Consider the following 20,500-nt stretch of genomic DNA (forward strand, 5'->3'; position numbering starts at 1 on the left):
GCGTGAGCTTTGATCACAGTTTAGATGCTGCTTTTACTGATGAGCAACGGTTATAGCGTATCAATACCACATGGAAGCTCAAAGATCATTGTTGTGTAGGATTATGTGGAAGGTTGCTTCAGAACTTTTGAGCCTTCAGTTTAAATTGTGCAACAGATTAATCGTGCAGGGTATACTCACACAGGGGCAAAGCAATACATCTTTGAAATGACACTAATGTATGTATCTTTTGAAAGAGGAAATATCACATTCTTTTTCTCACAACTCAAAAGTTAGATTTGTCAGCAATAAATCACACTCTTGTTTAAATCAATACACTCAGGAGTTTTGCTTCTACCGTCTGGTCTGGTATAACCAGTATCCTAGGGTGGCTAATGTTAGCTAATGTTAGCAAACATTAGAAATTGCAGTGGAGCACATTACTGGCATTACTGAGTCAGTTCAGACTTAATGACTCTCACGTGTGCTACTGTTACACTACATTTAACATTTACCATTATCCTGTAAATGTTAACTGTGGCCACATTTTCATCTAAATGTAAGCCAAATTTTAAATGAAGTCAATGCCAATAAACCATTGCAGAAGAAGAGCACATTGCACAAGATTATGTAATAAAAAGAGCACCAGTCAAACTTCAAAAAGTGAAAAAGTGTAGTGGATGCTTCAGTGCACATTTAAGTCACTTGCTTCATGTACGTCATTATTTATGTACATATTTAATTCTATTTCCAGTGCACTTTGTCACATTTTGATTTTATTGGTACATGAACTTTTCCACCTCAGCCAAGCTTAAAAACTTTTTTGTCATATATATATATATATATATTAATTTTTGCCATTTCCATCCAGGTTTTTTAACTGCAAATTGAAAATGTGAACAAAAACAGATGGATGGAAATACACATAGTGGGTACTGTTGAAGAAAAGCTACATACTTTTGCTTTAAAAACACCCATACTGTGAGAGCTTTCTTTGGTCAAGAGAAGAGGCTGCACCTTTCTATAATTACTGGAGATGACGAGTATTAACTTGTCAGTGAAACTAAACAAAAAAGCCAGATGACTTGTGCCTCAAAAAAAATACCATAAATTTAAATTTTGACATTTCTTAATAGAAAAACAGACCCTTAATTGTTATGCTTAGTCATTTCCACATGATTAAATATTGGGGAATAAAGATGTGTAAATACTTCTCAGGCAGCACACTGCTTACATCCACTTTAATATTTATTTCACTTATTGATACACACTGTACAGCCGAAATGTACAAAATGAACACAAGCAGAAATGCTGGAATGTTGATTACTGCAGAGGTCAGTGGTGGGCAGAGAGAGGGAAAACCAAGAGGGAGAGCAGAGAGACACTATTCACACACATGGTTCTAGTTAGTGGACTCCCATTGAGGACACTGTGGTCTGGAAGAAACTTTAAATTTCACAGTTTAAGGGCATTTTTAAAACACTTCTGCCCACCACCAAAAGGTCACTTTCAGTCATTTCATATACTGATAATACACACTGTGCAACTGAAATGTACAGAAGTGAATGACAGAGGAGTATTGGAATGTTGACAAATGGAGGTGTATAGTGGTTTGAATTGAAATGTAATATATAGGCAAGAAAGAAAGCAATGTTAAAGTCCATAACCACCAACTTACTGTTGGAATTAATCATACATTTGAAGTGATAGCTAGAAATCTAACTTTGTCCTGTACTGACACAACTTGTCCCATGGCAGCCATATTGGAGGTCAGCATTTCGGCAGCTACGGCAGCTGATTGGTGTACATTCAAACAACTTGATTTTCTCACCAGTTTCAAAATGATATGGTCAAATACATTTTTTATTATGACTGGAGACTATATGATTTTATGTGTAAATCAGCCTGTTAGCTAACCATAGTTTCTACATATTTCTGAGAAAGTGGTTAGAGTACATAACTAAAGCAAATACTACATACAGTTCATTCTTAAGCTTTTTACACAAGAGAGATGACTGACATCAAATCATTTTACTACATGACTTAGCTGGTTTAGCTAACATTTGACGGCTGAAAAGGAGGCACATGGATCTCAGCCAACATGCAGTGGAAAGTGAGACTTGCACCCTAGAAAGGCTCCATCTCCATGGATAACTCCACATAAGATAGTGGAAGTCTTGAAGGGAGGGAGGGATCCGGTGCCTTTGTGTCTGGGTTTCAAGTTAACTGTTTGAAAAAATCTCCTTTGCTTTTCCATGCCTGAATCCAGAGGATCATTATGGAAAAAGAGGCCTAAGCACTTTCACACTCAGATTCACGGAAAGTGGAAAGCAAAGAGACCGTGGTAAAGGTATGTGGGATTAAAGCCAATATAGCCACTGGCTCTTATCTCATCTGGAACAACAAAATAACCTCAAGATTTGAAGCAATCTATGACTTACATTAATGTGAAATAGTCCAGAGACAGTTAGTCTTAGTTTGCTCCTGTTTGTAGATCAGGTGTCACAATTGTTTGCAGCTTTTCAGATTTACAGTATGTGCCTTTGTGTGTGAACTTACAAGGCTGTTTAGCCTACATGTAACTCCACCCTTGTATGTATGTGTATGTAAGTGTGTGTGTATCGCTAACAGCCTGTTAAGTTGATGTTGGCATCAGATGAGAGGACTGGTCTCACATATGTGGGGGTATTTCGTGGGCTAATCGCTACTTTAGTATCAACTCTCTGGAGTTAGGGTCATTATAAACTGCAGTCTGACATACAAAAACAGACTGAACACAGATGTTGTGAGGCAGATAATGCTGGGAACACACTAGAAGTAAATCACATTTGAAAGTGCATTGGTTCACATTCATAACAACAGATATCTCTGATTTATTGTGTCTTTCTTTCATAAATCTGCTCACTCTTGATGGGGTTTCCCACAATAAATTATGTAAGAAACGTCACAGACATTACGATCTCACTGGAACCAGTATATCATGTGAAGTGTGAAAACAGAATGACATTTTTTTGCTTAGATAATCAAGCCTTCATATGTTTCAATTTGTGGAAATGCTAGCACCCGAAATGATGTGCATTTATAAATTTTAAATACAAATTTTGGGCATTTTGGGAAATACCTGATTTGCTTTCTTGCCAGGTGTTAGATGCCAAGAATGCTACCACTCTCATGTCTGTGCATTAGACATAAAGACAGAGCTAGGAGTCAATTAGCTTAGCTTAGCATAAACACTGAGGGGAAACAGCTTGCTGGTTCTCTCCAAAGTCCAAAAATACACCCACCAGCACTTCTAAGCTCACTAATTAACAGTTTGTGCTCTTTTGTTTGAATCCATACAGAAACAGAAATGTAAATTGACAATTTGCATTTGTATTGGGATTGCTGTACCTATTTCTTGGTGATTAACAGTCAGGGGTAGTGATTTCCCTCAGTCTTGTTGGCCCCATGAAGTTGCCAGGAAGATAGTGAAGATGTAGCATGGAAGTGTTAGGTGGACAAAGAAAGTGTTGTCAGTTAAGATATTGTTAGAGCACGTGGCTCCCCCTAGCCGGGCTAGCCAGCTAGCTAGCTAGAGCTATGCTGTTTACTCTCACTAATGCTAAACAAAGTAGTCAACTCCTCGTTCTAGCTCTTCATAATTAATGCACAGACATGATGAGCTTGGTATTGATATTCCTATCTAATACTAATTTGTGAATAAGCGTATTTCCCAAAATGTCAAACTATTCCTAATAAGTTATAAACAAACAGAAGTATGGTTAGCGTTTGTCTTGACACAATTGTGTACAAGGTTGGAAGCAATGGAGGTTGTACTATATAGACAAACACAATTTTTCCCTCTTGGGATAAGGTGTTAACAGGAAATCTTTCATGGAGACAGAACAATATCTTACTTCACTTTGTTCCAGGGTAAACCTGACTCTCATCGGCTGTGACTGCCACACACCACAGGACTCATATTAGCCTGCAGATTTTAGGTTGCAGTATGAAGTAGGCTATGTTTGGTATGATTACGGCTGCAAGTTCAATCTCCAATGTCCCTTTCGATTGTCATGATGGACAAATCTGTTCTAAATCAGCCCAAAAGTCTTCTATTGTGTTCCCAGTTTAAGCTACACAGGATTCAAACATGGGTGCAAAAGAAAAATACTACCATGAAATACTCCAGTAGGGTATACAAAACATTTACTTTTGCACCTTGGTCTCTTAAAAGAAAGTTATATCAAAGTTCATATAAAATTATATGTACAATTTCGTTATAATTTTGAGACATTTTGCTTCTCAAAAACCATTTGAATACAAAATAATATAGACTATAAATAAACAACACTTTTTACATAAGGAACAGTTATTAGTGGTGTGTGTGTGTGTGTTTCTCTCATAGCTGCTGTTCCCCAAACAGTATCTGAGCGTACACTGTGCCGCTACATGATGCCTTGGTTTCCGGAATTGGCTTCACCAGATCCAGCTCTGCGTAGGTCAGATTCTCCTCCACAATCCTGGGCTGGAGATTTGAAAACGGAGAAGTGAGAGGGGAAAGGATAATATTGATGGAGGAGATGGGGAGTGGGAGGTGATATGGAAGGGAAGTGGTATCAGTGGTGAGAAAATGAAAGGAAGATTTTATGTAAAACTCCATTAAGCTAATTACAAGGCTGAAGATGCCATAGTTTTGCCCTGTTTACTCAAATGACATTGGGGTGTCAAATATGAATACTGACAAGAAATCCTCTGTACTTTGGAGTCAAAGTCAAAACTGATCCCTAAACAGCAGTTATCAAGCACCCAATATACTCGATGATGTTAGATGTTTTCCCCTCTCCTCTTTTTGGTTTGCTTCTCGTTTACATCACTGGTTTGGAAAATGTGAGCAGGCTATGTGCACACGTCACCTTACAGGATTTCTGGGTAGAGGTTGCCAAAATTCAATTACCTCTTGCACTTTTTAGTCCACTGAAATGCCAAGTTGTTATAGAGGCACTTCATTCCAGTGACAATTAGCTTATGTGGCACCTTTTACAACATTTTGTGGTACTTTTGCTGACATCAAATTCCTTTCGCACGGCACATGTGGCGCAAAGACAATAACAACTTTTATCAAAATGTACCAATGCATGTGGTATATGCAACACTTTTGCATACTTTTAATACGTCAGTTACACAAAAGTAAAAACAGGTGAAAATGATTACTGGATAGTTTTCAGATTATTTGGCAACAATAAAAGAATGACAATAAAAGTTAATGATGTGTAAAAGGGCTCAGTTGGTACTCACCAAGACTACTTTCCTTGGTTGTGGTTTTAAAAGTTTGGGTTTCCGTGTTTTGTCTCCAATGGGAGCTGCAGGGACGAAACAAAAGTTATTGTTTTCAGTTTTGAGATCTAGCAAATATAATTTTTTTATGCGTATGTCAGGATCCAGCGCTCTCCACCAAAACCGCAAACATGGCAAGCACTCAGATACACATTGTGCTTAGACAGTCTAGCACTGAGTATCCAAGGAATGTTTTCCTAATACTTAAAATCCGATACCACTTCTAGAGTGATCAGTCTTTTTGTGCTATGTTCTCAGCATAACACAAAAAAATTTAACTCTTTGGTTTAAAAAGCAAAAATGAACATCAGTTACAAAAAACAGCAACAATCAGCAGCCTCAGCCTTACTGAAGTGAGCTCCAAAACCCCACATTAGCTAACCCCTTGTAGGGTCTCTCTGTCGTCACGGTTGAGTTTAAGAACATCAACAAGTTGGGAGGAAATCTGGGAAAGAATCAAGGCCTTTAAGACTGTACTGAACTCAAAAATTTCTTGCTTTCATGGGAAAAAGTTGATGTATTACATTCTGCATACTAATTAAGAAGTGGGACTGAGCTGTGGTTTGTTAGAGGTGAGAAAGTTCTCTCAGTTTATATGTGGAAAGTGAGAATATGGGTACAGGCTTGTGTTTACCTTTCGCTGGTATCTCTGGTGGTATCTCCTCTTGGTAGTCTCTGCTCCTTTTCTTCCTGTACCTCCTCTCCTTCTTAGGCAGGGCAGGAGACACACTGATCACACTAGTGACTGTTTCTCCTGAGCTGGAATGAAAACAGAAAACTAAATGATCTTACACATCAAAATCTTTTTACAGGTCTTTGGAAGTTCACTGCATATGTGAAAAAAGTTGTGTAAATTTGCCTTTTGTGACTCCAGAAGAACCTTCACACAAGCTGATAAATTGCTTCAAGTGATGTCGCTAGAGTCAATGTTGGGTTGGGGCTGAAGACTACAAATTTAAAAAATCTGGGGCTAGAAAGAAGTAAGGTCTCTGTAGCCCACTTTTCATCGCTGCTCGAGGCTAGCAGCTCGAGGCTAGCAGCTCGAGGCTAGCAGCTCGAGGCTACATTAGCTGCTACTAGCATAACACCCGAATTTCTGAACCAAACTGTCAGTGATTGTATTGCATTCTGGGTAATGTAGACACCAAAATCTGGTGTCTACATTAGATTTTGACAAGGAAGAAGAAAGCATCAAATAAAAAGGACAATATATCTGGTTCTCGATTTTGATTTTTTTTAACTGTCCATCATGAGTTTACTGATTTAGCCTAGGAGGGAAGGCTTAATCTGTGCTTTAATAAGTGTGAAGCTGTATCAGCCTAACATCTTACCTGTTCTGAGGGCTTTTGACCAAGTGGTAATTATCTGCAGAGAAACAACCCATTTAGAAACATAATAAATGGTGTGGAGACAAGTATTATGTCAGTGAAATGCAAACTTCTCATTTCTTTCTTAATACAAAGTTAATTTTGTTTGGAGTTTTTAGTTAGGAAGGAATGGGTGGAGTAAAAGAAGAAAAAATAGAAACAAGATAACAAGGAAAATGGAGAGAAAAAGAAAGAAAGGTCAGAGGTCATTGGAGAGTAATGCTGCTGTTGCTGACCTTTTAACCTCTGCTTCCTCTGTATGTACTGGCAGGTTACCGTCACCGTGAACATGCACATGCACAGCAGGCCCACTGAGCAGATCAGTACCGCACAAAGGTACACATCTGAAACACACAAACATGTACACACACATAATTCCAACAGTACATCGGCCTCATGCCTATTGCTTCACTGTACACAAAAATCTGAAGGAAAAAATAGTACATGTTTGCTGAGCTATTTCAGGCACTGTAGTATATCCTTTGGGTTGGGCTATTTTTGCCTGCCAAGGACGATACAGTGCCAGTCCACCACAAACACACACACGCACACACACTAAAAATATGCCGACTTACCTTCAAACAAGCTCCACAGGCTTTCTTTGGCCTTGGTGGCTGGTAGGACATGCACTACACGGAGAAAGAAAGAGAGAGGGGAAACATGTAAAGTCATCACTGTGGCTTCCCTGCCGCCTGATTACACGCTGGCTGGAGTTTAAATAAAGTTAATTGTAGGAAGACAACAAGCTGAGGTTTGCCTCCTCCCTGCCTGATCCAGTCTCTGAATCACTGTCCAGAGAGCCCAACCTTTACTGGATGAAAAAGGACAAATAACTCATTAACTTGGACATTAGTGACAGTTGGTTTAGAGTTATGCATAATCATAAAATGTCACCTTACATTAATCAATGCTCTGGCCTCAACTTTCTCTTTCATGTTCACAACAAACTGTTAAGGCAGAACGGGGCAACCTCTGCACATTTTAGCTATGTTCACACAGCGGCTGAGAATGTTCCAACTCAGACTTGTTTTTTCTCACTTGTGAGCCAGATTTGATGTTTTCTCATCAGTGTAAACATAAAATTGTGGCATGGACTCATTTTAAAATTCCAATATGGATGCAAAACAGTACAAAATCAGATCCTAGTCCATGTGATCTACAGGCAATGCTCAAAAAAGTTTCCCATGACACTAAGTAAAAAATACATTATTTGATGCCTCATTCCTTTTGCTGACCCCCTTACTCCCTGTTGGTACGCCTGCCAAGATTTCCAATCTAGCACTGCACTAATGTAGTTTACAATGATAACTGAGGCAAATTTTCCACTTGGAATTTGCGGTATAGGTTCTTGATTTGAGACAGGGGTAAACAAAAGGGGGCTTCTCATTTTTAGTTGGCAAGTGCGGATTTACACAGTTAAAACATCAGTTGCTGGCTAGCTAGCTAGCTATAGCTAGCTAATCAACGTTATAGCTCCATGATTTGGTTGGAACTCCATCTCTGGTTGAGCTTTTAATGCCTTAGCTGGCTCATATAAAATTAGCATCCTGCAAAGGGTTATACGTATGCATTTGATTGCTACATACATGATGCTGATTATAACTTGTTGTATTATATTACCTACTTTAGTTTTAATAATGTAATATCTTTGTCCTATTTATGCAGTCTTCAGTACAGTATTCATTGTGCAATCCTGTAATGCATAATGACAATAATGCTGAACCTTGAAACAAAGGAGCAGCTTTGTTTTTGTTTGCTTGACTCTGACAGACTGGCCAAAATACAAAGTAATTAATTAAAGTGCAAACCATGATGAGAATTAGGACACACAAGAAGACAGACTGCATCGAGAGGTGGTGTAGTAAAATACTTTAGGGAGAAGGTTAAATAAAATAAAAATAAAATAAAATTTTAAAATTCCAAACAGCATGCTGGTGGATAGGGGCCCAAACAAGATTGGTTGCAACATGGTTTTTGGGGTTTTAATGAGCCCAAAAATTGATTATGAGCACCAATGGGGAATCAAAGGCATACAGTATGAATACAGCCTAAATCTATGTAATGAGAATCCCAGCTAAGTCTTCTGTCCAAAATGGCTGAGAAGTTATGTTTCCCATTCTGAACCTAAAATCTTACCTCACATACTCACTCATTTCTCCACCCCATCTGACCACAGCAATCTTAACACCACTGTACTCTTGCTGAGCTGGTGGTAGGAAGCTCGTGAAATGACACCCACCAGGGCATCCTGAAATACCCCAAACCACCAGCAGCTGACGACGCTGGCTGGAAACCTTCCCATAAGCACACTGTCTGCACTACTTGTTGACTGATTGACTGACAAACTGGCTAAAAGCTACCTTTAGATAACCTCAAAACATATCTTGTAGGAGCCATTACAGAGATCCTCCCTGCATTCCTCTGGCATTGGTACTTACTGTAAGATAACTCTGTGAACCAATACCATGTTTTCAACAAATTAGTATCCAGAATCTTCATTACTTAACATACAAAGGAGTGGATGCACATTAAGAGAAAATGACCTAATTTACCTAATTATGATATAATATTTTTCAGTCACTGAAAAAAAATTGAGGAAAGATTAGATGGCATAATGTATAGAGGTGTGTAGACGTGTCTGAGAGAATTACAAATGTCAAACATCACATAAAGCAGTGGGATGTTTACTGCAAAGCCTGCAGTCTTCAGCTGTGATTGAATCCTGGAAAAGAGTTTCTGCAAAATGCTACATCAAACTTATACCTCTACAGTCAAACCAGTCATTTTGTTACGGGATAACATTCATTTAAAGTTAATTTCACAGCATGAGGCCAGCAATAACAGGGCATCCTAATACACAACAGCAGACAGCAAGTCTCATTCACCATTTCACAGCCTAATACATTCAGCAATGCCAGTTTAGACTTTTATTCTCTATCATGATGTCATGTCTTTTTGCTGTTTATTGGTTCTCAGTTAGCATTTTTTTTCTCTTTGTTTCAATATTTTCATTGATCTTTTTTTCTACACTGTTGGTGGAAAGGCTTTTATGGATCCAACAGTGCTCAGACTGTTGGGAAGTTACTTTTGAATTCGGTCTGCCATCTGTGAAACCACTAACCCTAAACTGACCATATGTGACCTACATTCTACTATTTGGAAACATTGCCCCTAATCATTTTTAAGTTGAAGATAGACAAAAAAATAACTTGAATATTTACTTTGTAAATATAAGTAGGTTTGCAGATTAAATGATTTAGAACAGTGTTAAGCAGAATTTTTATGTTTAACACACATTTAATCAGCCTAAATTATAATGTGTGGTGTCAATAAAAAAATGTCAGATCCACTTGACTTGTTTAACTTGATACTTGGACAAAACTTTTTTTCAGAGTCTGAGTTGGTATCAAATAAACCAGCACTGGTGAAAAACATTTTTTGAATGTCACAGTAACTGGATAGTGGTTTTCATTGTGTTTGGCCCCTATTGTATTTGCAAAGCTTGTGTAAAGGGCATAATTTATGATATAATAACTCTGGTGTTGTAATGTTCCTTTTCCCTATTGTCATCATTCCTTATGAAATCCTAAAACCACCAATGTGTGTAATCGACAGTATCTGGGATAAAACTACCGCAGATATATCAGTGGGTACAAACACTAGCTTCACTGTAGGATGCACAGATTCAGTGTGAAATATCATTAAAAACAGCCCTTCTCCAACTTCTTTAAAACAGCAGATGGTTTAATTTAAAAACCTGCCCTTCATTTACAGTGAATTATTCACAACATAAGTCTTAATAATGTCAATGATGTCAGTGTGGTTTTTTTGTTTCTGTGTGGCAGCTGAACATGTTGGAATAATCAGAAATGGGATGAAGCTAGTGTACTGTATGCCATAAAACTGCCTTTATCTTCGTCTAGAAAATGTCTTCTTTTTACAGCTACTTTTGAATGGTTAATACTGCATCAGACTACACTGGAAACATTTAACAAACTACTTTTTGTTCATCAGAGAGGACAGAGTTACATTCAAATGCTGACTGTATTTCAGACTTGTGGCTTTTTTTTTGTGCCCAACAAACCCAACGCTGTAAACATCAATACACTGATGTGGACTTGAGTGAATAATGATCCTCTCTGTTTTCATCATCCACTGAGTCAATCACTGTTCTGTATCCATCTAATTTACTGTATTATAAATGACTGGAGATGAATGTAAGTACACTGCGGTGTTGTATGTCTTGACAAAGCTTTGAATAATCCGGCCTTTAACTTCCTGTTGTCTCTTTGCATCTTTTCTCCTAAGAATTAGCATCTTTCTGTACACTTGCTGACTGTGTCCCTATTATGACCACAAACACAGGCCTATCTCTGTGGCTTCTTGTTCTATGATTCCCCTTTTTATGCCACTTTCAACTTTTTACTATCAGAAAAATCCTTATTTGTCCTATCTTTCCTTCTCTTCCTTCTCAAGAGATTTTTGTGGCCCCAGAACTGCGATATTTCTGATTTTTCCTTTTCCTTTTGGAGCTGCCAATATACTGCCCAGAGTTCCCTATTCTTACTATACTTAAACCCATGCCACATCCGTGTGCCATGCACTTCTTCGAAACACCCTTGTTAACTTGCATTCGCCCACATGTGTTATAGAAATACCTAAGAGTTCAGTTTGTTTATGCCAAGAGGAGGCTGTATGCACACTGTGCCCTCAGTTTTTCTACCAAACCCTCTGACCTCTCTGACTGTGTTTATTATAGCAATAGTAGGTAAAGTAATAGGAGTTTTGAGTGAGAGACAGATTGTGGAAACACCTGGTCACCTAATGTTATCTGACCACAGGAATTCCATCAGTTTAACATCACACAAACACACACACATAAGTGCACATGGAGTCTCAGTCATCTGCTGTTCCTCGTCTAAAGTGGGGACCAGGGGCACTGGTCCCAGTGGGGGTTTGGCCCTCAGATGTGTAGCTGATGTTTATCATAGCTGTCAACCGGTGTTGACATGGAAGAAATACCACTGCCAGCTGGTCCACTGGGAAGAAATAGTGCAGCTTTCCTGTGTTGCTTAAGCTTTGGCTTGTCCATTATAATTACCCAACATAGATCCTGGACAGTGTATTCCAAAGTGATCTCCAAAGGTATTAATCATTCATTATTGCAAAACTGAACAGTTTGCTGTAGAGTTGCTGTTTGGTTAAGGGTCATCATTTTGGTTCACCTGGATTTTGTTTTAAAAGTATACAAGATTGATTTTAACAAATTTTCTCCCAGATTTTATAATCAGGGCCCCCTTTACGCATCTTTTATAGCCCCCTATGCACCCAAAATTATTATGCCTTATGATCCAAGAGGACATTGTCCAGTGCAAATTAAAGTTAACAAGGTCCTCTTGCAGTGAGCACAGCTCACACAATGCGTCTGGGCTGGACAATATGGCCAAAAATAAAATCCTGATTTTCTTGGAGCTTGAGGTCACAATTAAATTTTTTTTTCTCTTCAAAATGCAGGGAAACTAAAACGATCTAAACGTCATTTTTTTAGGTCTTCATGTGCAAGAATAATGAAAGATGTGCATCATTTGCATATTCAAAAAGCATCGGTTATCCCATACAACTATGGACTGGCAGTACAAGATGCCTAAATTAAGCAGAAGCTTAGCTTCTTGTCACTTCTGTTGTGTAATGTAGGAAAAATGGTGTTGTTGTAACTGCAGTAATTATTCAAAAATGTCGAGGTAGGCTTTTTTATTAATATCACTGAAACCATAATGGAGCGGCGCTTCCTTGGATGAAAATAGCTCTCCACATCCTTGACCACGAAAGGTTGAGAGCCAGACACGAGCCAGCTGCCCACTCAACTGTCACTGCAGACAAACTTTACCTTCCTCAGCACAACTATCTCTTGTTCCATTTCTGCTGAGTCTCTCTGGACTCTCTGTCTGTTCTACTTTTGGGAGGGAAACTCCTTGTCAGGGCCAATGTCAACAGCTCTCAGTAGGGACTGCATGTCTGCCCGGGCCCAGACTTGGCTGCGGACACCCCGAAAGTCACAGCCTGTAGAAACGCTTCCATGGAAAATGTGGTGAGCAACATCTAGTGTTGTTCAAAGTGGGGAGGAACACTGACCGTATTACAATAATAAGACTGAATTAGATGAATTGTCTTTATTTTGGTGAAACAATGTGCTCATTCTTTAGATAAAGCAGCAAATTCACATGAATGCTTCCTCAACTACATTTTTTTAGATGATTTTCTTTTAGCATTTTTGCCTTTATTGGATAGTTCTGAGTAAATGATATAAAATCTTGATTGCTAGCATTAGTGTCATCATTGATAAAAACCCAAACTTCCTTAACAATAGCAAACACAGAATCTTAGTACTGCCCACTCCTATTGATGAACAAGTGTAGACACACAAGTAATTGACTGTTCGCTAAACCCCTTCTGGAGCGAATGTCAAGTTATAGTATAGCAACAGCACGACAGGTCTGTCAAGCTTTTTCTAGATTTCTTCACATGCTGAAGTGAAATATGAGTTATATGACCGATATGATATGAACAAGATAAGAGCAATAATCAGCATTTAAAGAGCTTGGAGGTTGGTGTCTTGTTTTTTGCTTAATCAAAATCAAAAATGTCTGGCTAACTAGCTTACTCCCTACAGTGCAGTGGTAACCTGAGCATCTGAGACCAAGGAGCCCAAAATAAACTAATTGATTTAGTCTGTGAGGTTACAGGTCGCATGAAAAACAAAAAATGTTAACCAATTCTACAAGATTCTGATTTTATAACAAGTCAGCTGGAAACATTAAAATGTCAGCCAGAGACAGCATTTTCATCCAACTCATGGAGCTAACATTAGCTTAATTAGCTAGCCACAGCTGATAAAATCTGCCCATGACAGCTGTCATTTCAACCCAAAAATTTACAGTCGCTGTCTAGAAATGAGAGCCTTGCTTTCTAAAATCACGAACCCATTCTTTCAAAAATAACTCAAAATTTTGATGGTAAATATGCCACTGTTATGACTGTAAATTGCATATGTATTGTGTGAAAACAGACACCTTGACAGGTGTAGCAACAGTAGTGGGTGCAGGCCTGATGAATGGTCCATTAGTACCAAATCTCTTTATCTCTTCTCATTATCTCTTCAGGTTTGTTGGTGAACATAAGAATTGTGTTCATAATCTGACACAAATGAAAAGTTGTGAGGAAAAAAGTACAAAGCTTTCAAAGTTTGCTTCTGGTTTTATGAAAGTGAAGGGATTTCTGTGTAGTATCTGGTACCAGTACAGTAGATGTGTCATCCATTCCATTGTGTGAGCATCACATGTGCCAGCGGTGGCATTGAAACCTCACACTCTCTCCGCTCTTTATCCAAATCACCTACTCAGTCAAAACCGCAACTTATTGAGATGGAGGATCCTTTTATCTCCAGGCTTGTTCCTAACCAATGACATTTCCCTCCCAAATCAAAAGCAGGACAGCACTTTTGCTCAGTGAGCCCGCTTCACTGCCTCCTCAGCCAGATAAATGACATCATCAAGTTGTGGTCAGAGAAACTGCTACTACTGGAGACTTATTACTGCTCTCTGAGGACTAATATTTATATCTGAATAACAGTGCACTGTCATCACAATTAAATTTAGTCGGGACTTCTCATGAGTTGTGTAGGTCTACGATCCGACGAATATCTCCTAATTTGCCTTAATGATATTTGGAGAATTTTATAGAATTACTAACAAATATATGGTGGCACCTCAGGTCCGATTCAGTCATCTTTTTGAGGCCTTTAACAGGGCAACCATTTTCTTTTTAGAGACGTCCAGCTAAAACCTCAAACAGTTTCATGTGTTCGCAGCTGGCAGCTGCTCAAAAACAGTCACAGTTCTGTGCTGTTGGCCATGGAACATCTCTACGGACCAACCTGGCATCTGCGTTAAACTATGTGGTCTTACTATTATCAAAACAGCATTTGACATTGCTTCTGTTGTGGTTGCAGAAATAGTCGTTAAGTCTCCGCCCTGCATCATCAAACACAGTGAAGTCATCCTGTGATAAACTGCTACAGCTACTGGTTTCTCCTGCCAAGAATGAATGGTAGCAGCCTAATGCAGAGGTTCCCAGCGTCTGTTGGCCTGGGACCACAATTTTTAAGATATGCCAATTTTCTAGCCTGACCAGTACTTTGATTTTTGTAAATCCAGCTTCACACAAGTTAGTGGTTGCAAAGGTAGTGTTTAATTGCACGACAGCTCAGTGAGCTGTTGAACAGCGTTGCTAAGAGAACTACAGTGAATCTTTTGGCTAAATTGTTAACTTGACATGCATCTCAAAGGTCTGCTTCCTTCACTAGATATACTGTATAAACTGTGCAGATTGCATGAACGTGCAGTAATGTGAACATAATTACAACAATTAATTCTTTAATAATTTTTTTTTAATGTTTTATAAAAAATTGAGTTGATTTAAATTAGGCTACCTTTATCTACTTTAAAACGGCTCTTACTTAATGACTTGCTAACAAGTACTTCCTGAAGAAATCTGAATTGAGTATTAAGTACATAATGAACTGCTAGAAGCTTTGTTAATGAACCAGTGTTGAATGATTTGTTCCTAGATATCTGTAAATCTGTATACTGACCAATTTCTAATGAATCATTCCTGATTAGCTATGAAGCAGCTGCCAAATGACACATAACAAATAGCTAAGACTTAACAATTGTGTACTTTTATATACAATTTACTACTATTTGTATATTTCTTCAAGTAAAGTGGTGCATCATACCAAGTTGTCACTTGCCATTTTTCCTTGCTTTAGCCTGGTATTGACTCAAATTTTTTGCCCAAATTTGGCTAGATACATTGTCAAACTGGTGAGTAAGTGTGGTTGGTTAGCGCACATTAGAGTGCACGCGTCCTGTTTATCCATTGGTCTGAACCACTCTGTCCTGGCTTAGTCATTTGGCAAAATGTGAGTGTCTGGAACATAGTGAGCTTATGAATATGGGCCTACAGTGGAAAATGGTGTGAGGAGCTTCGTTGAAAGTTGTTACACTTTTTTTCTGTCATGAAAACTATTGGAATCTAATGCTGAGTTCACACTACACAATTTCAGCCCTGATTTTCCACTCTGCGACAGTTTTTGGAGATCGCCGACAAAAGCCCCCAGATCGGAGGCAAATCTGTGTTGGCTTGGTGCTCGATCACTACGGGTGAACTGTTCAAGGACATGATCTGAGAGCTTGCTGATGTGTCACAGATGCTGTAAAAATATCAAGCAGGCTAAATATGCGGTTATGTCGGGGAGCCTTGCAATGAGCTACAGCCAATGAGAGTGCAAGAGGCAGACATGGAGTGATGACAGCAGAGCAAACTCCTCTGCTGCACAATAATATAGTTTCTATCAGAATCAGCTACCTATGTTTCCATTGCAAAAATATTTATTCACCTCCAACTCTCTCTGCAGAACAGACAATCCTTGCTGCCTGCTTATCCCAATCCATTCTCTCACCCATATTCTTTTCTTTTTCTTCCTTGTTTTTCGCTGCAAATCAGCGCACTTCTCACATGTGTGTATGTGACAAAATGTAGTTTGGAGATCAGACAGACTTATCAAGGATTCCTCCTGGTGGAAGATCTTGTAATGTGTGACTCCCTGTTGCCGATCAGTCATGTAGTGTGCAAACCACAACAACTTCAAGACAGAAGGTTGTTTAGTATGAACAGTACAGAAATCTGATGACTTAGACTTAGACTTGGCCTTTTTTGGACTTTTCTGCAACTCAACAAATATGAAGCAGGGTGACATGCCTGGAAAATATCCCAGTGATAAGAGAAGCGCAGTAAAAAATAAAACAATAAATGAAGCCCTCACCTCTGAGCTCAGTAGCAGCAGTGGCATTTGATGAGGCCTTCCAGCGGTCCTGGTGCTTTTTAAACTCCTGAACCCGGCATATGTAGAGCCCCCGGTCCCCCTCTGACACATTCAAGATCAGCAGGTCAAAGATCTTCCCCTGTTTCACCACTGTCAGCTTCATCTTGGGCCACGAGAAACTCTTGGTGTAGTTGCCATAGAAACGAGCCTTTCTCATGTTGACACGAGCGATCAGGAGTTCGTCCTCTGGTCGGTCTGTGCCTGCTGGTAGGAAGGTCCATTTCACTACCGGTAAAGCGGCGTTGCGGCGCCGCTGGGACACAATACAAGAAAGTGTTATATTTTGGCCCTCCTGGGCCACCGTGAAGGGGGAAGGGGTGATGGTGACGTTGATCGCCAAACACAAATCTGTAGAACCAAGATTTATATATGTTATTTTAGTATGTGCATGTACTGGAGGATTGGTTGTTACCATGGATCACATATTATGTAATACCAGTATAAGCTGAAAATGATGTCAGAGAGGTGGGTGCATTGTTATTTCTTGTCAAAACACGTGATTTCGAAGCCACGTTCCCCTCTCTTATTTTGACTGCATGCTGGTTCCAGCAACACATCTCTTTAAACACATGCAGCTGTTTTTCCTGCCTTTCCATTGTTGTGTAAATGCTACAGATGCTTAGATACACTGTAAAAAATGTCATTTCAGCTTATGTACTGTAACTAGCACAAAATAGTTTATTTACTTTGTTTGGGCTGTTAGTTCTAATCTAAAATGCACTGAGATAACTGTGAGAAAAGACCACATTTTCACTAAGTTGGCTGTATCTGAGAATCCATTTTTCCCTCTTTATTCTGGTCTCTTGGCCACACTAAGCCAGCCCATTTCACAACCAAAAACATTCTCAACAGTGAACATTCTCAAAAGGGACAATTGTCATATTTGGGCATGAAAAACAGTTGAGTGTTGAGTACCATATACTGTATTTTGAGAGGACAATTTTATGTTTCCTCTACTCACTAGAGGACACTCAACACAGCCAATCACACAATGCAGCTGCTATCAGTACCTTGTATCTCAACTTATGAGCATTGAAACAATGATTTAACTGAACAACATTATGAGACACACATTAAATAATAATAACAGCAACTTAATTGTCTGTTCAGCTGTTTTGACAATAAATTTCAGTAAACATTTGAAGATAAAGGAGAGGTTGACAGTATGGTATGAAATTTCAGCCTGATAAAACTCAGTGGAATAACCAAGCTATGTTTATATCACTAACACTCCTTGCCAGATGGCTGTAATGAACAAATGTTTGTTTGCCAAAAAGAGGAGGAGAAAAAAAGCTGTTTTTCTATTGTTTACTGTCATGATGTGATTTTTTCAAAAGTTACCTGAAAACAATAGTATGGACTAGGTGTGAATGTAGTCCAAGACAAATGCATTACTAAACAAAACTAGTCTGAATGATTTTACTCTAAATTAGAGGAAAAATGTGTTTCGGTAGAGGTTTAAACCAAATGTGGTTAATGAGTCATGGGGTCTGGTAATACATCGCAGTGTTTCTTTAACTATTTCATTTGATGGGTCTGATGTACACTCAGTGCCACATTCATTAAGTTTATCATTAAATGTACTTGTGAGCATGACAAATGAGCACTCACAAGTATTTGTCTTTTCTTTCCTCATTTTAAGCCTCAAGACTTGAACTGAAGTGGTTCTAAATGTGATTGACAAACCTAATGTAATTACATGGAGTTACTGATAAAACATGAGTTGATTTTATCAGTTGAGATTTTACAGTGTAAGCTGCTGCAGTCCAAAGATTTTATTATCGGAGGTAAATAACAAGTTTTAGGTATCTTTGTAGCAATATTTAAATTACATTTTGAACAAATCAAACAGGTTGCATGTCACAAGATGTAGTTTGCGATTCACCACATATATGTGCCATTCACATCTGTTTAAAAGTTGCAGTATGTGGTCAGATCTCTGTCAAAAGTGAGGGGAAAAAATCTAAATTGAGACACTCTAAATTTTTTTTGTGAGTTTGTTTATGAGAAATGACTAAACAGTTAACGAGAATATGGAAAAATGGAAAAGATTGTTCTTAGATTTTCCCCAGACTAAGGGTAGTTCTCTGATGATTTGCATTATTAATACAGAGGGCTGACTCCCTTTTCATTTCCTTTCCAATTGGCCCCTGAAAATCACAGAGAAGTTGAATGCAGCCTAATGGTTTAAAGATGGTGTGCATTACCAAAAGAAGTGGCTAATACCTGCCTGACTGACTGACTTGAACTTGTCTCTTAATAATGAAGACACCACAAAAGAATAATACAAATAAAATGAAGCTTTGTTTCACAGAGGAGCAGCTATATGTGTCACATCTGAAATCCATACAGTCAACGTCTTGCTGTTGGTTTGTTGCTCAACAGGCTTCTTCCCTCTCACGCTGACAGCCGTGTTGTTTTTGGCATATGACGACATATGTGGGATGACTATTGAGGAACAAACTTTATTGCTGTATGTGTTGTATGACAATATATCACACATCTGTTTTTTTTTTCAACTTTAGGCAATTTCATAACTTTCCACGACACGCAAGCATTTTAACCGTCACACAGCTCAGATGCTCCTGGCACAGCTCGTAATTAAAATCTCTGCCTCTTTTACAGTCTTGTCTTTCATTTGGTTTTGAGTGAGAGTACAAAACAATAAGTTGAGAGGTTTGCAATTTATTTTTGAACTCCAAACTGTTACATTCAATGACCTATTTTTAGTGGAGATAACTGAAATCACCGTAAATCAATGTAGAGGTGAAACTGCAAGCTTGGCTTTCAAACACTCACAGAAAAACCACCAATTTTCACTTTGGCATTCCCTCTCATCACTGCAAACATATGCAACTCTGATAAACTTGTTATTTTCTTTCCAACACACCCTGCAATCTCACTTGGAGCCACAATCATCTCAGCAGCAACTGAACACTTCACAGAAAAATCTATAAACCTTCTTATCAACCAGAAATGTTTTTGTCCATCTCCTCACCCATCACCCCAACATCCTCCCTGATTTCCAGATGTATTCTGCAAATCTTCTCTAAAAAACAATGGAAAACATTTTGTCTCCACCACATCCACTTTGGTATGAAGCAAAATAAACTTTTCCTACCTTCAAAGAGTGCTCGAGTCAGGAGAGCGAAGACCACAGAAGAGATCTTCATTTTCCACGGCTGCAGCCTCCATAAACTCCAAGTTAAATGCCTCTGAAGAAAAGAAGCCTAAGGTTTCCCTCCTCCTCCTCTTCTTCTTCTCTTTTTTTTCCCCCAGCAAAGGAGTGTAATATGAAACATTGGACGCTCTGTTTCTACTCAGAACCTCCCTCGGCCCCTCCCCCCTTCTGTCACACACAATGAAAACACATTTGGCAGACTCACGTGCACACACACAAACATATGCACATGCACGCCAAGCAGACAGAAACAGACAGGTGAGCATGTGCGAGAACACACACACACACACACACACACACACACACACACACACATACACCTTTGCTTCTAGCAAGTGAGTGGGAAATGTAATTTCCTGTGTAGGATGGACAGGAGGGAGGAGTGTGTTGTTGAGATTGACGCCGAGCAAATCACACTTCCAGCTGTGGAGAGCTAGTGGGCGCAGACCTCAGTCAGGGCTCTTATTTTGGAACACACACACACACACACTTTGACAAAGGGGGAAGGAGGGGAGGGGTGGATTGGTCTGTGTTTGTGTGTGGCCACTGAAATAATGGAAAGGAACATTTTATATAGATTAATCCTGCAGTTAAAAGTTATAAATTTTCATTATCCCAGAGTTTCCTCTTGTGCTGAACTGGTGCGGTTGCTCATCCTGCTTTCAAAATTGGCCCTTGAAACAAACCTGTGGTTGATGTTGTGTCTGTGTAGAT

General features: G+C 39.0%; 1 protein-coding gene across 1 annotated transcript; it reads right to left on the reverse strand.

The window, feature by feature from the left end:
- Positions 1 to 1,215: 1,215 nt before the first annotated feature.
- Positions 1,216 to 19,887, reverse strand: vstm4b (V-set and transmembrane domain containing 4b). Its single transcript, XM_042398546.1, has 8 exons — positions 19,727 to 19,887; positions 16,546 to 16,953; positions 7,238 to 7,291; positions 6,899 to 7,006; positions 6,627 to 6,660; positions 5,930 to 6,054; positions 5,257 to 5,321; positions 1,216 to 4,486 (listed from the first exon to the last, which is right to left on the reverse strand). Exons 1-8 carry the CDS (start codon positions 19,776 to 19,778, stop codon positions 4,361 to 4,363), a joined length of 972 nt encoding a protein of 323 aa, XP_042254480.1. The 5' UTR covers positions 19,779 to 19,887; the 3' UTR covers positions 1,216 to 4,360.
- Between the last annotated feature and the right edge of the window lie 613 nt (positions 19,888 to 20,500).

The sequence above is a fragment of the Thunnus maccoyii genome, chromosome 20, assembly GCF_910596095.1.
Source record: "Thunnus maccoyii chromosome 20, fThuMac1.1, whole genome shotgun sequence".
NCBI classification, from domain to species: domain Eukaryota; kingdom Metazoa; phylum Chordata; class Actinopteri; order Scombriformes; family Scombridae; genus Thunnus; species Thunnus maccoyii.

Coding starts and splice junctions, on each gene's coding strand:
- vstm4b (XM_042398546.1), bottom strand. CDS start 19,778: ATGAAGATCTCTTCTGTGGTCTTCGCTCTCCTGACTCGAGCACTCTTT. Junction 7,292..16,545: donor TGCTGCTACTGAGCTCAGAG/GTGAGGGCTTCA, acceptor TTCTCCGTGTAG/TGCATGTCCTACCAGCCACC. Junction 5,322..5,929: donor ACCAGAGATACCAGCGAAAG/GTAAACACAAGC, acceptor TCGTCCCTGCAG/CTCCCATTGGAGACAAAACA.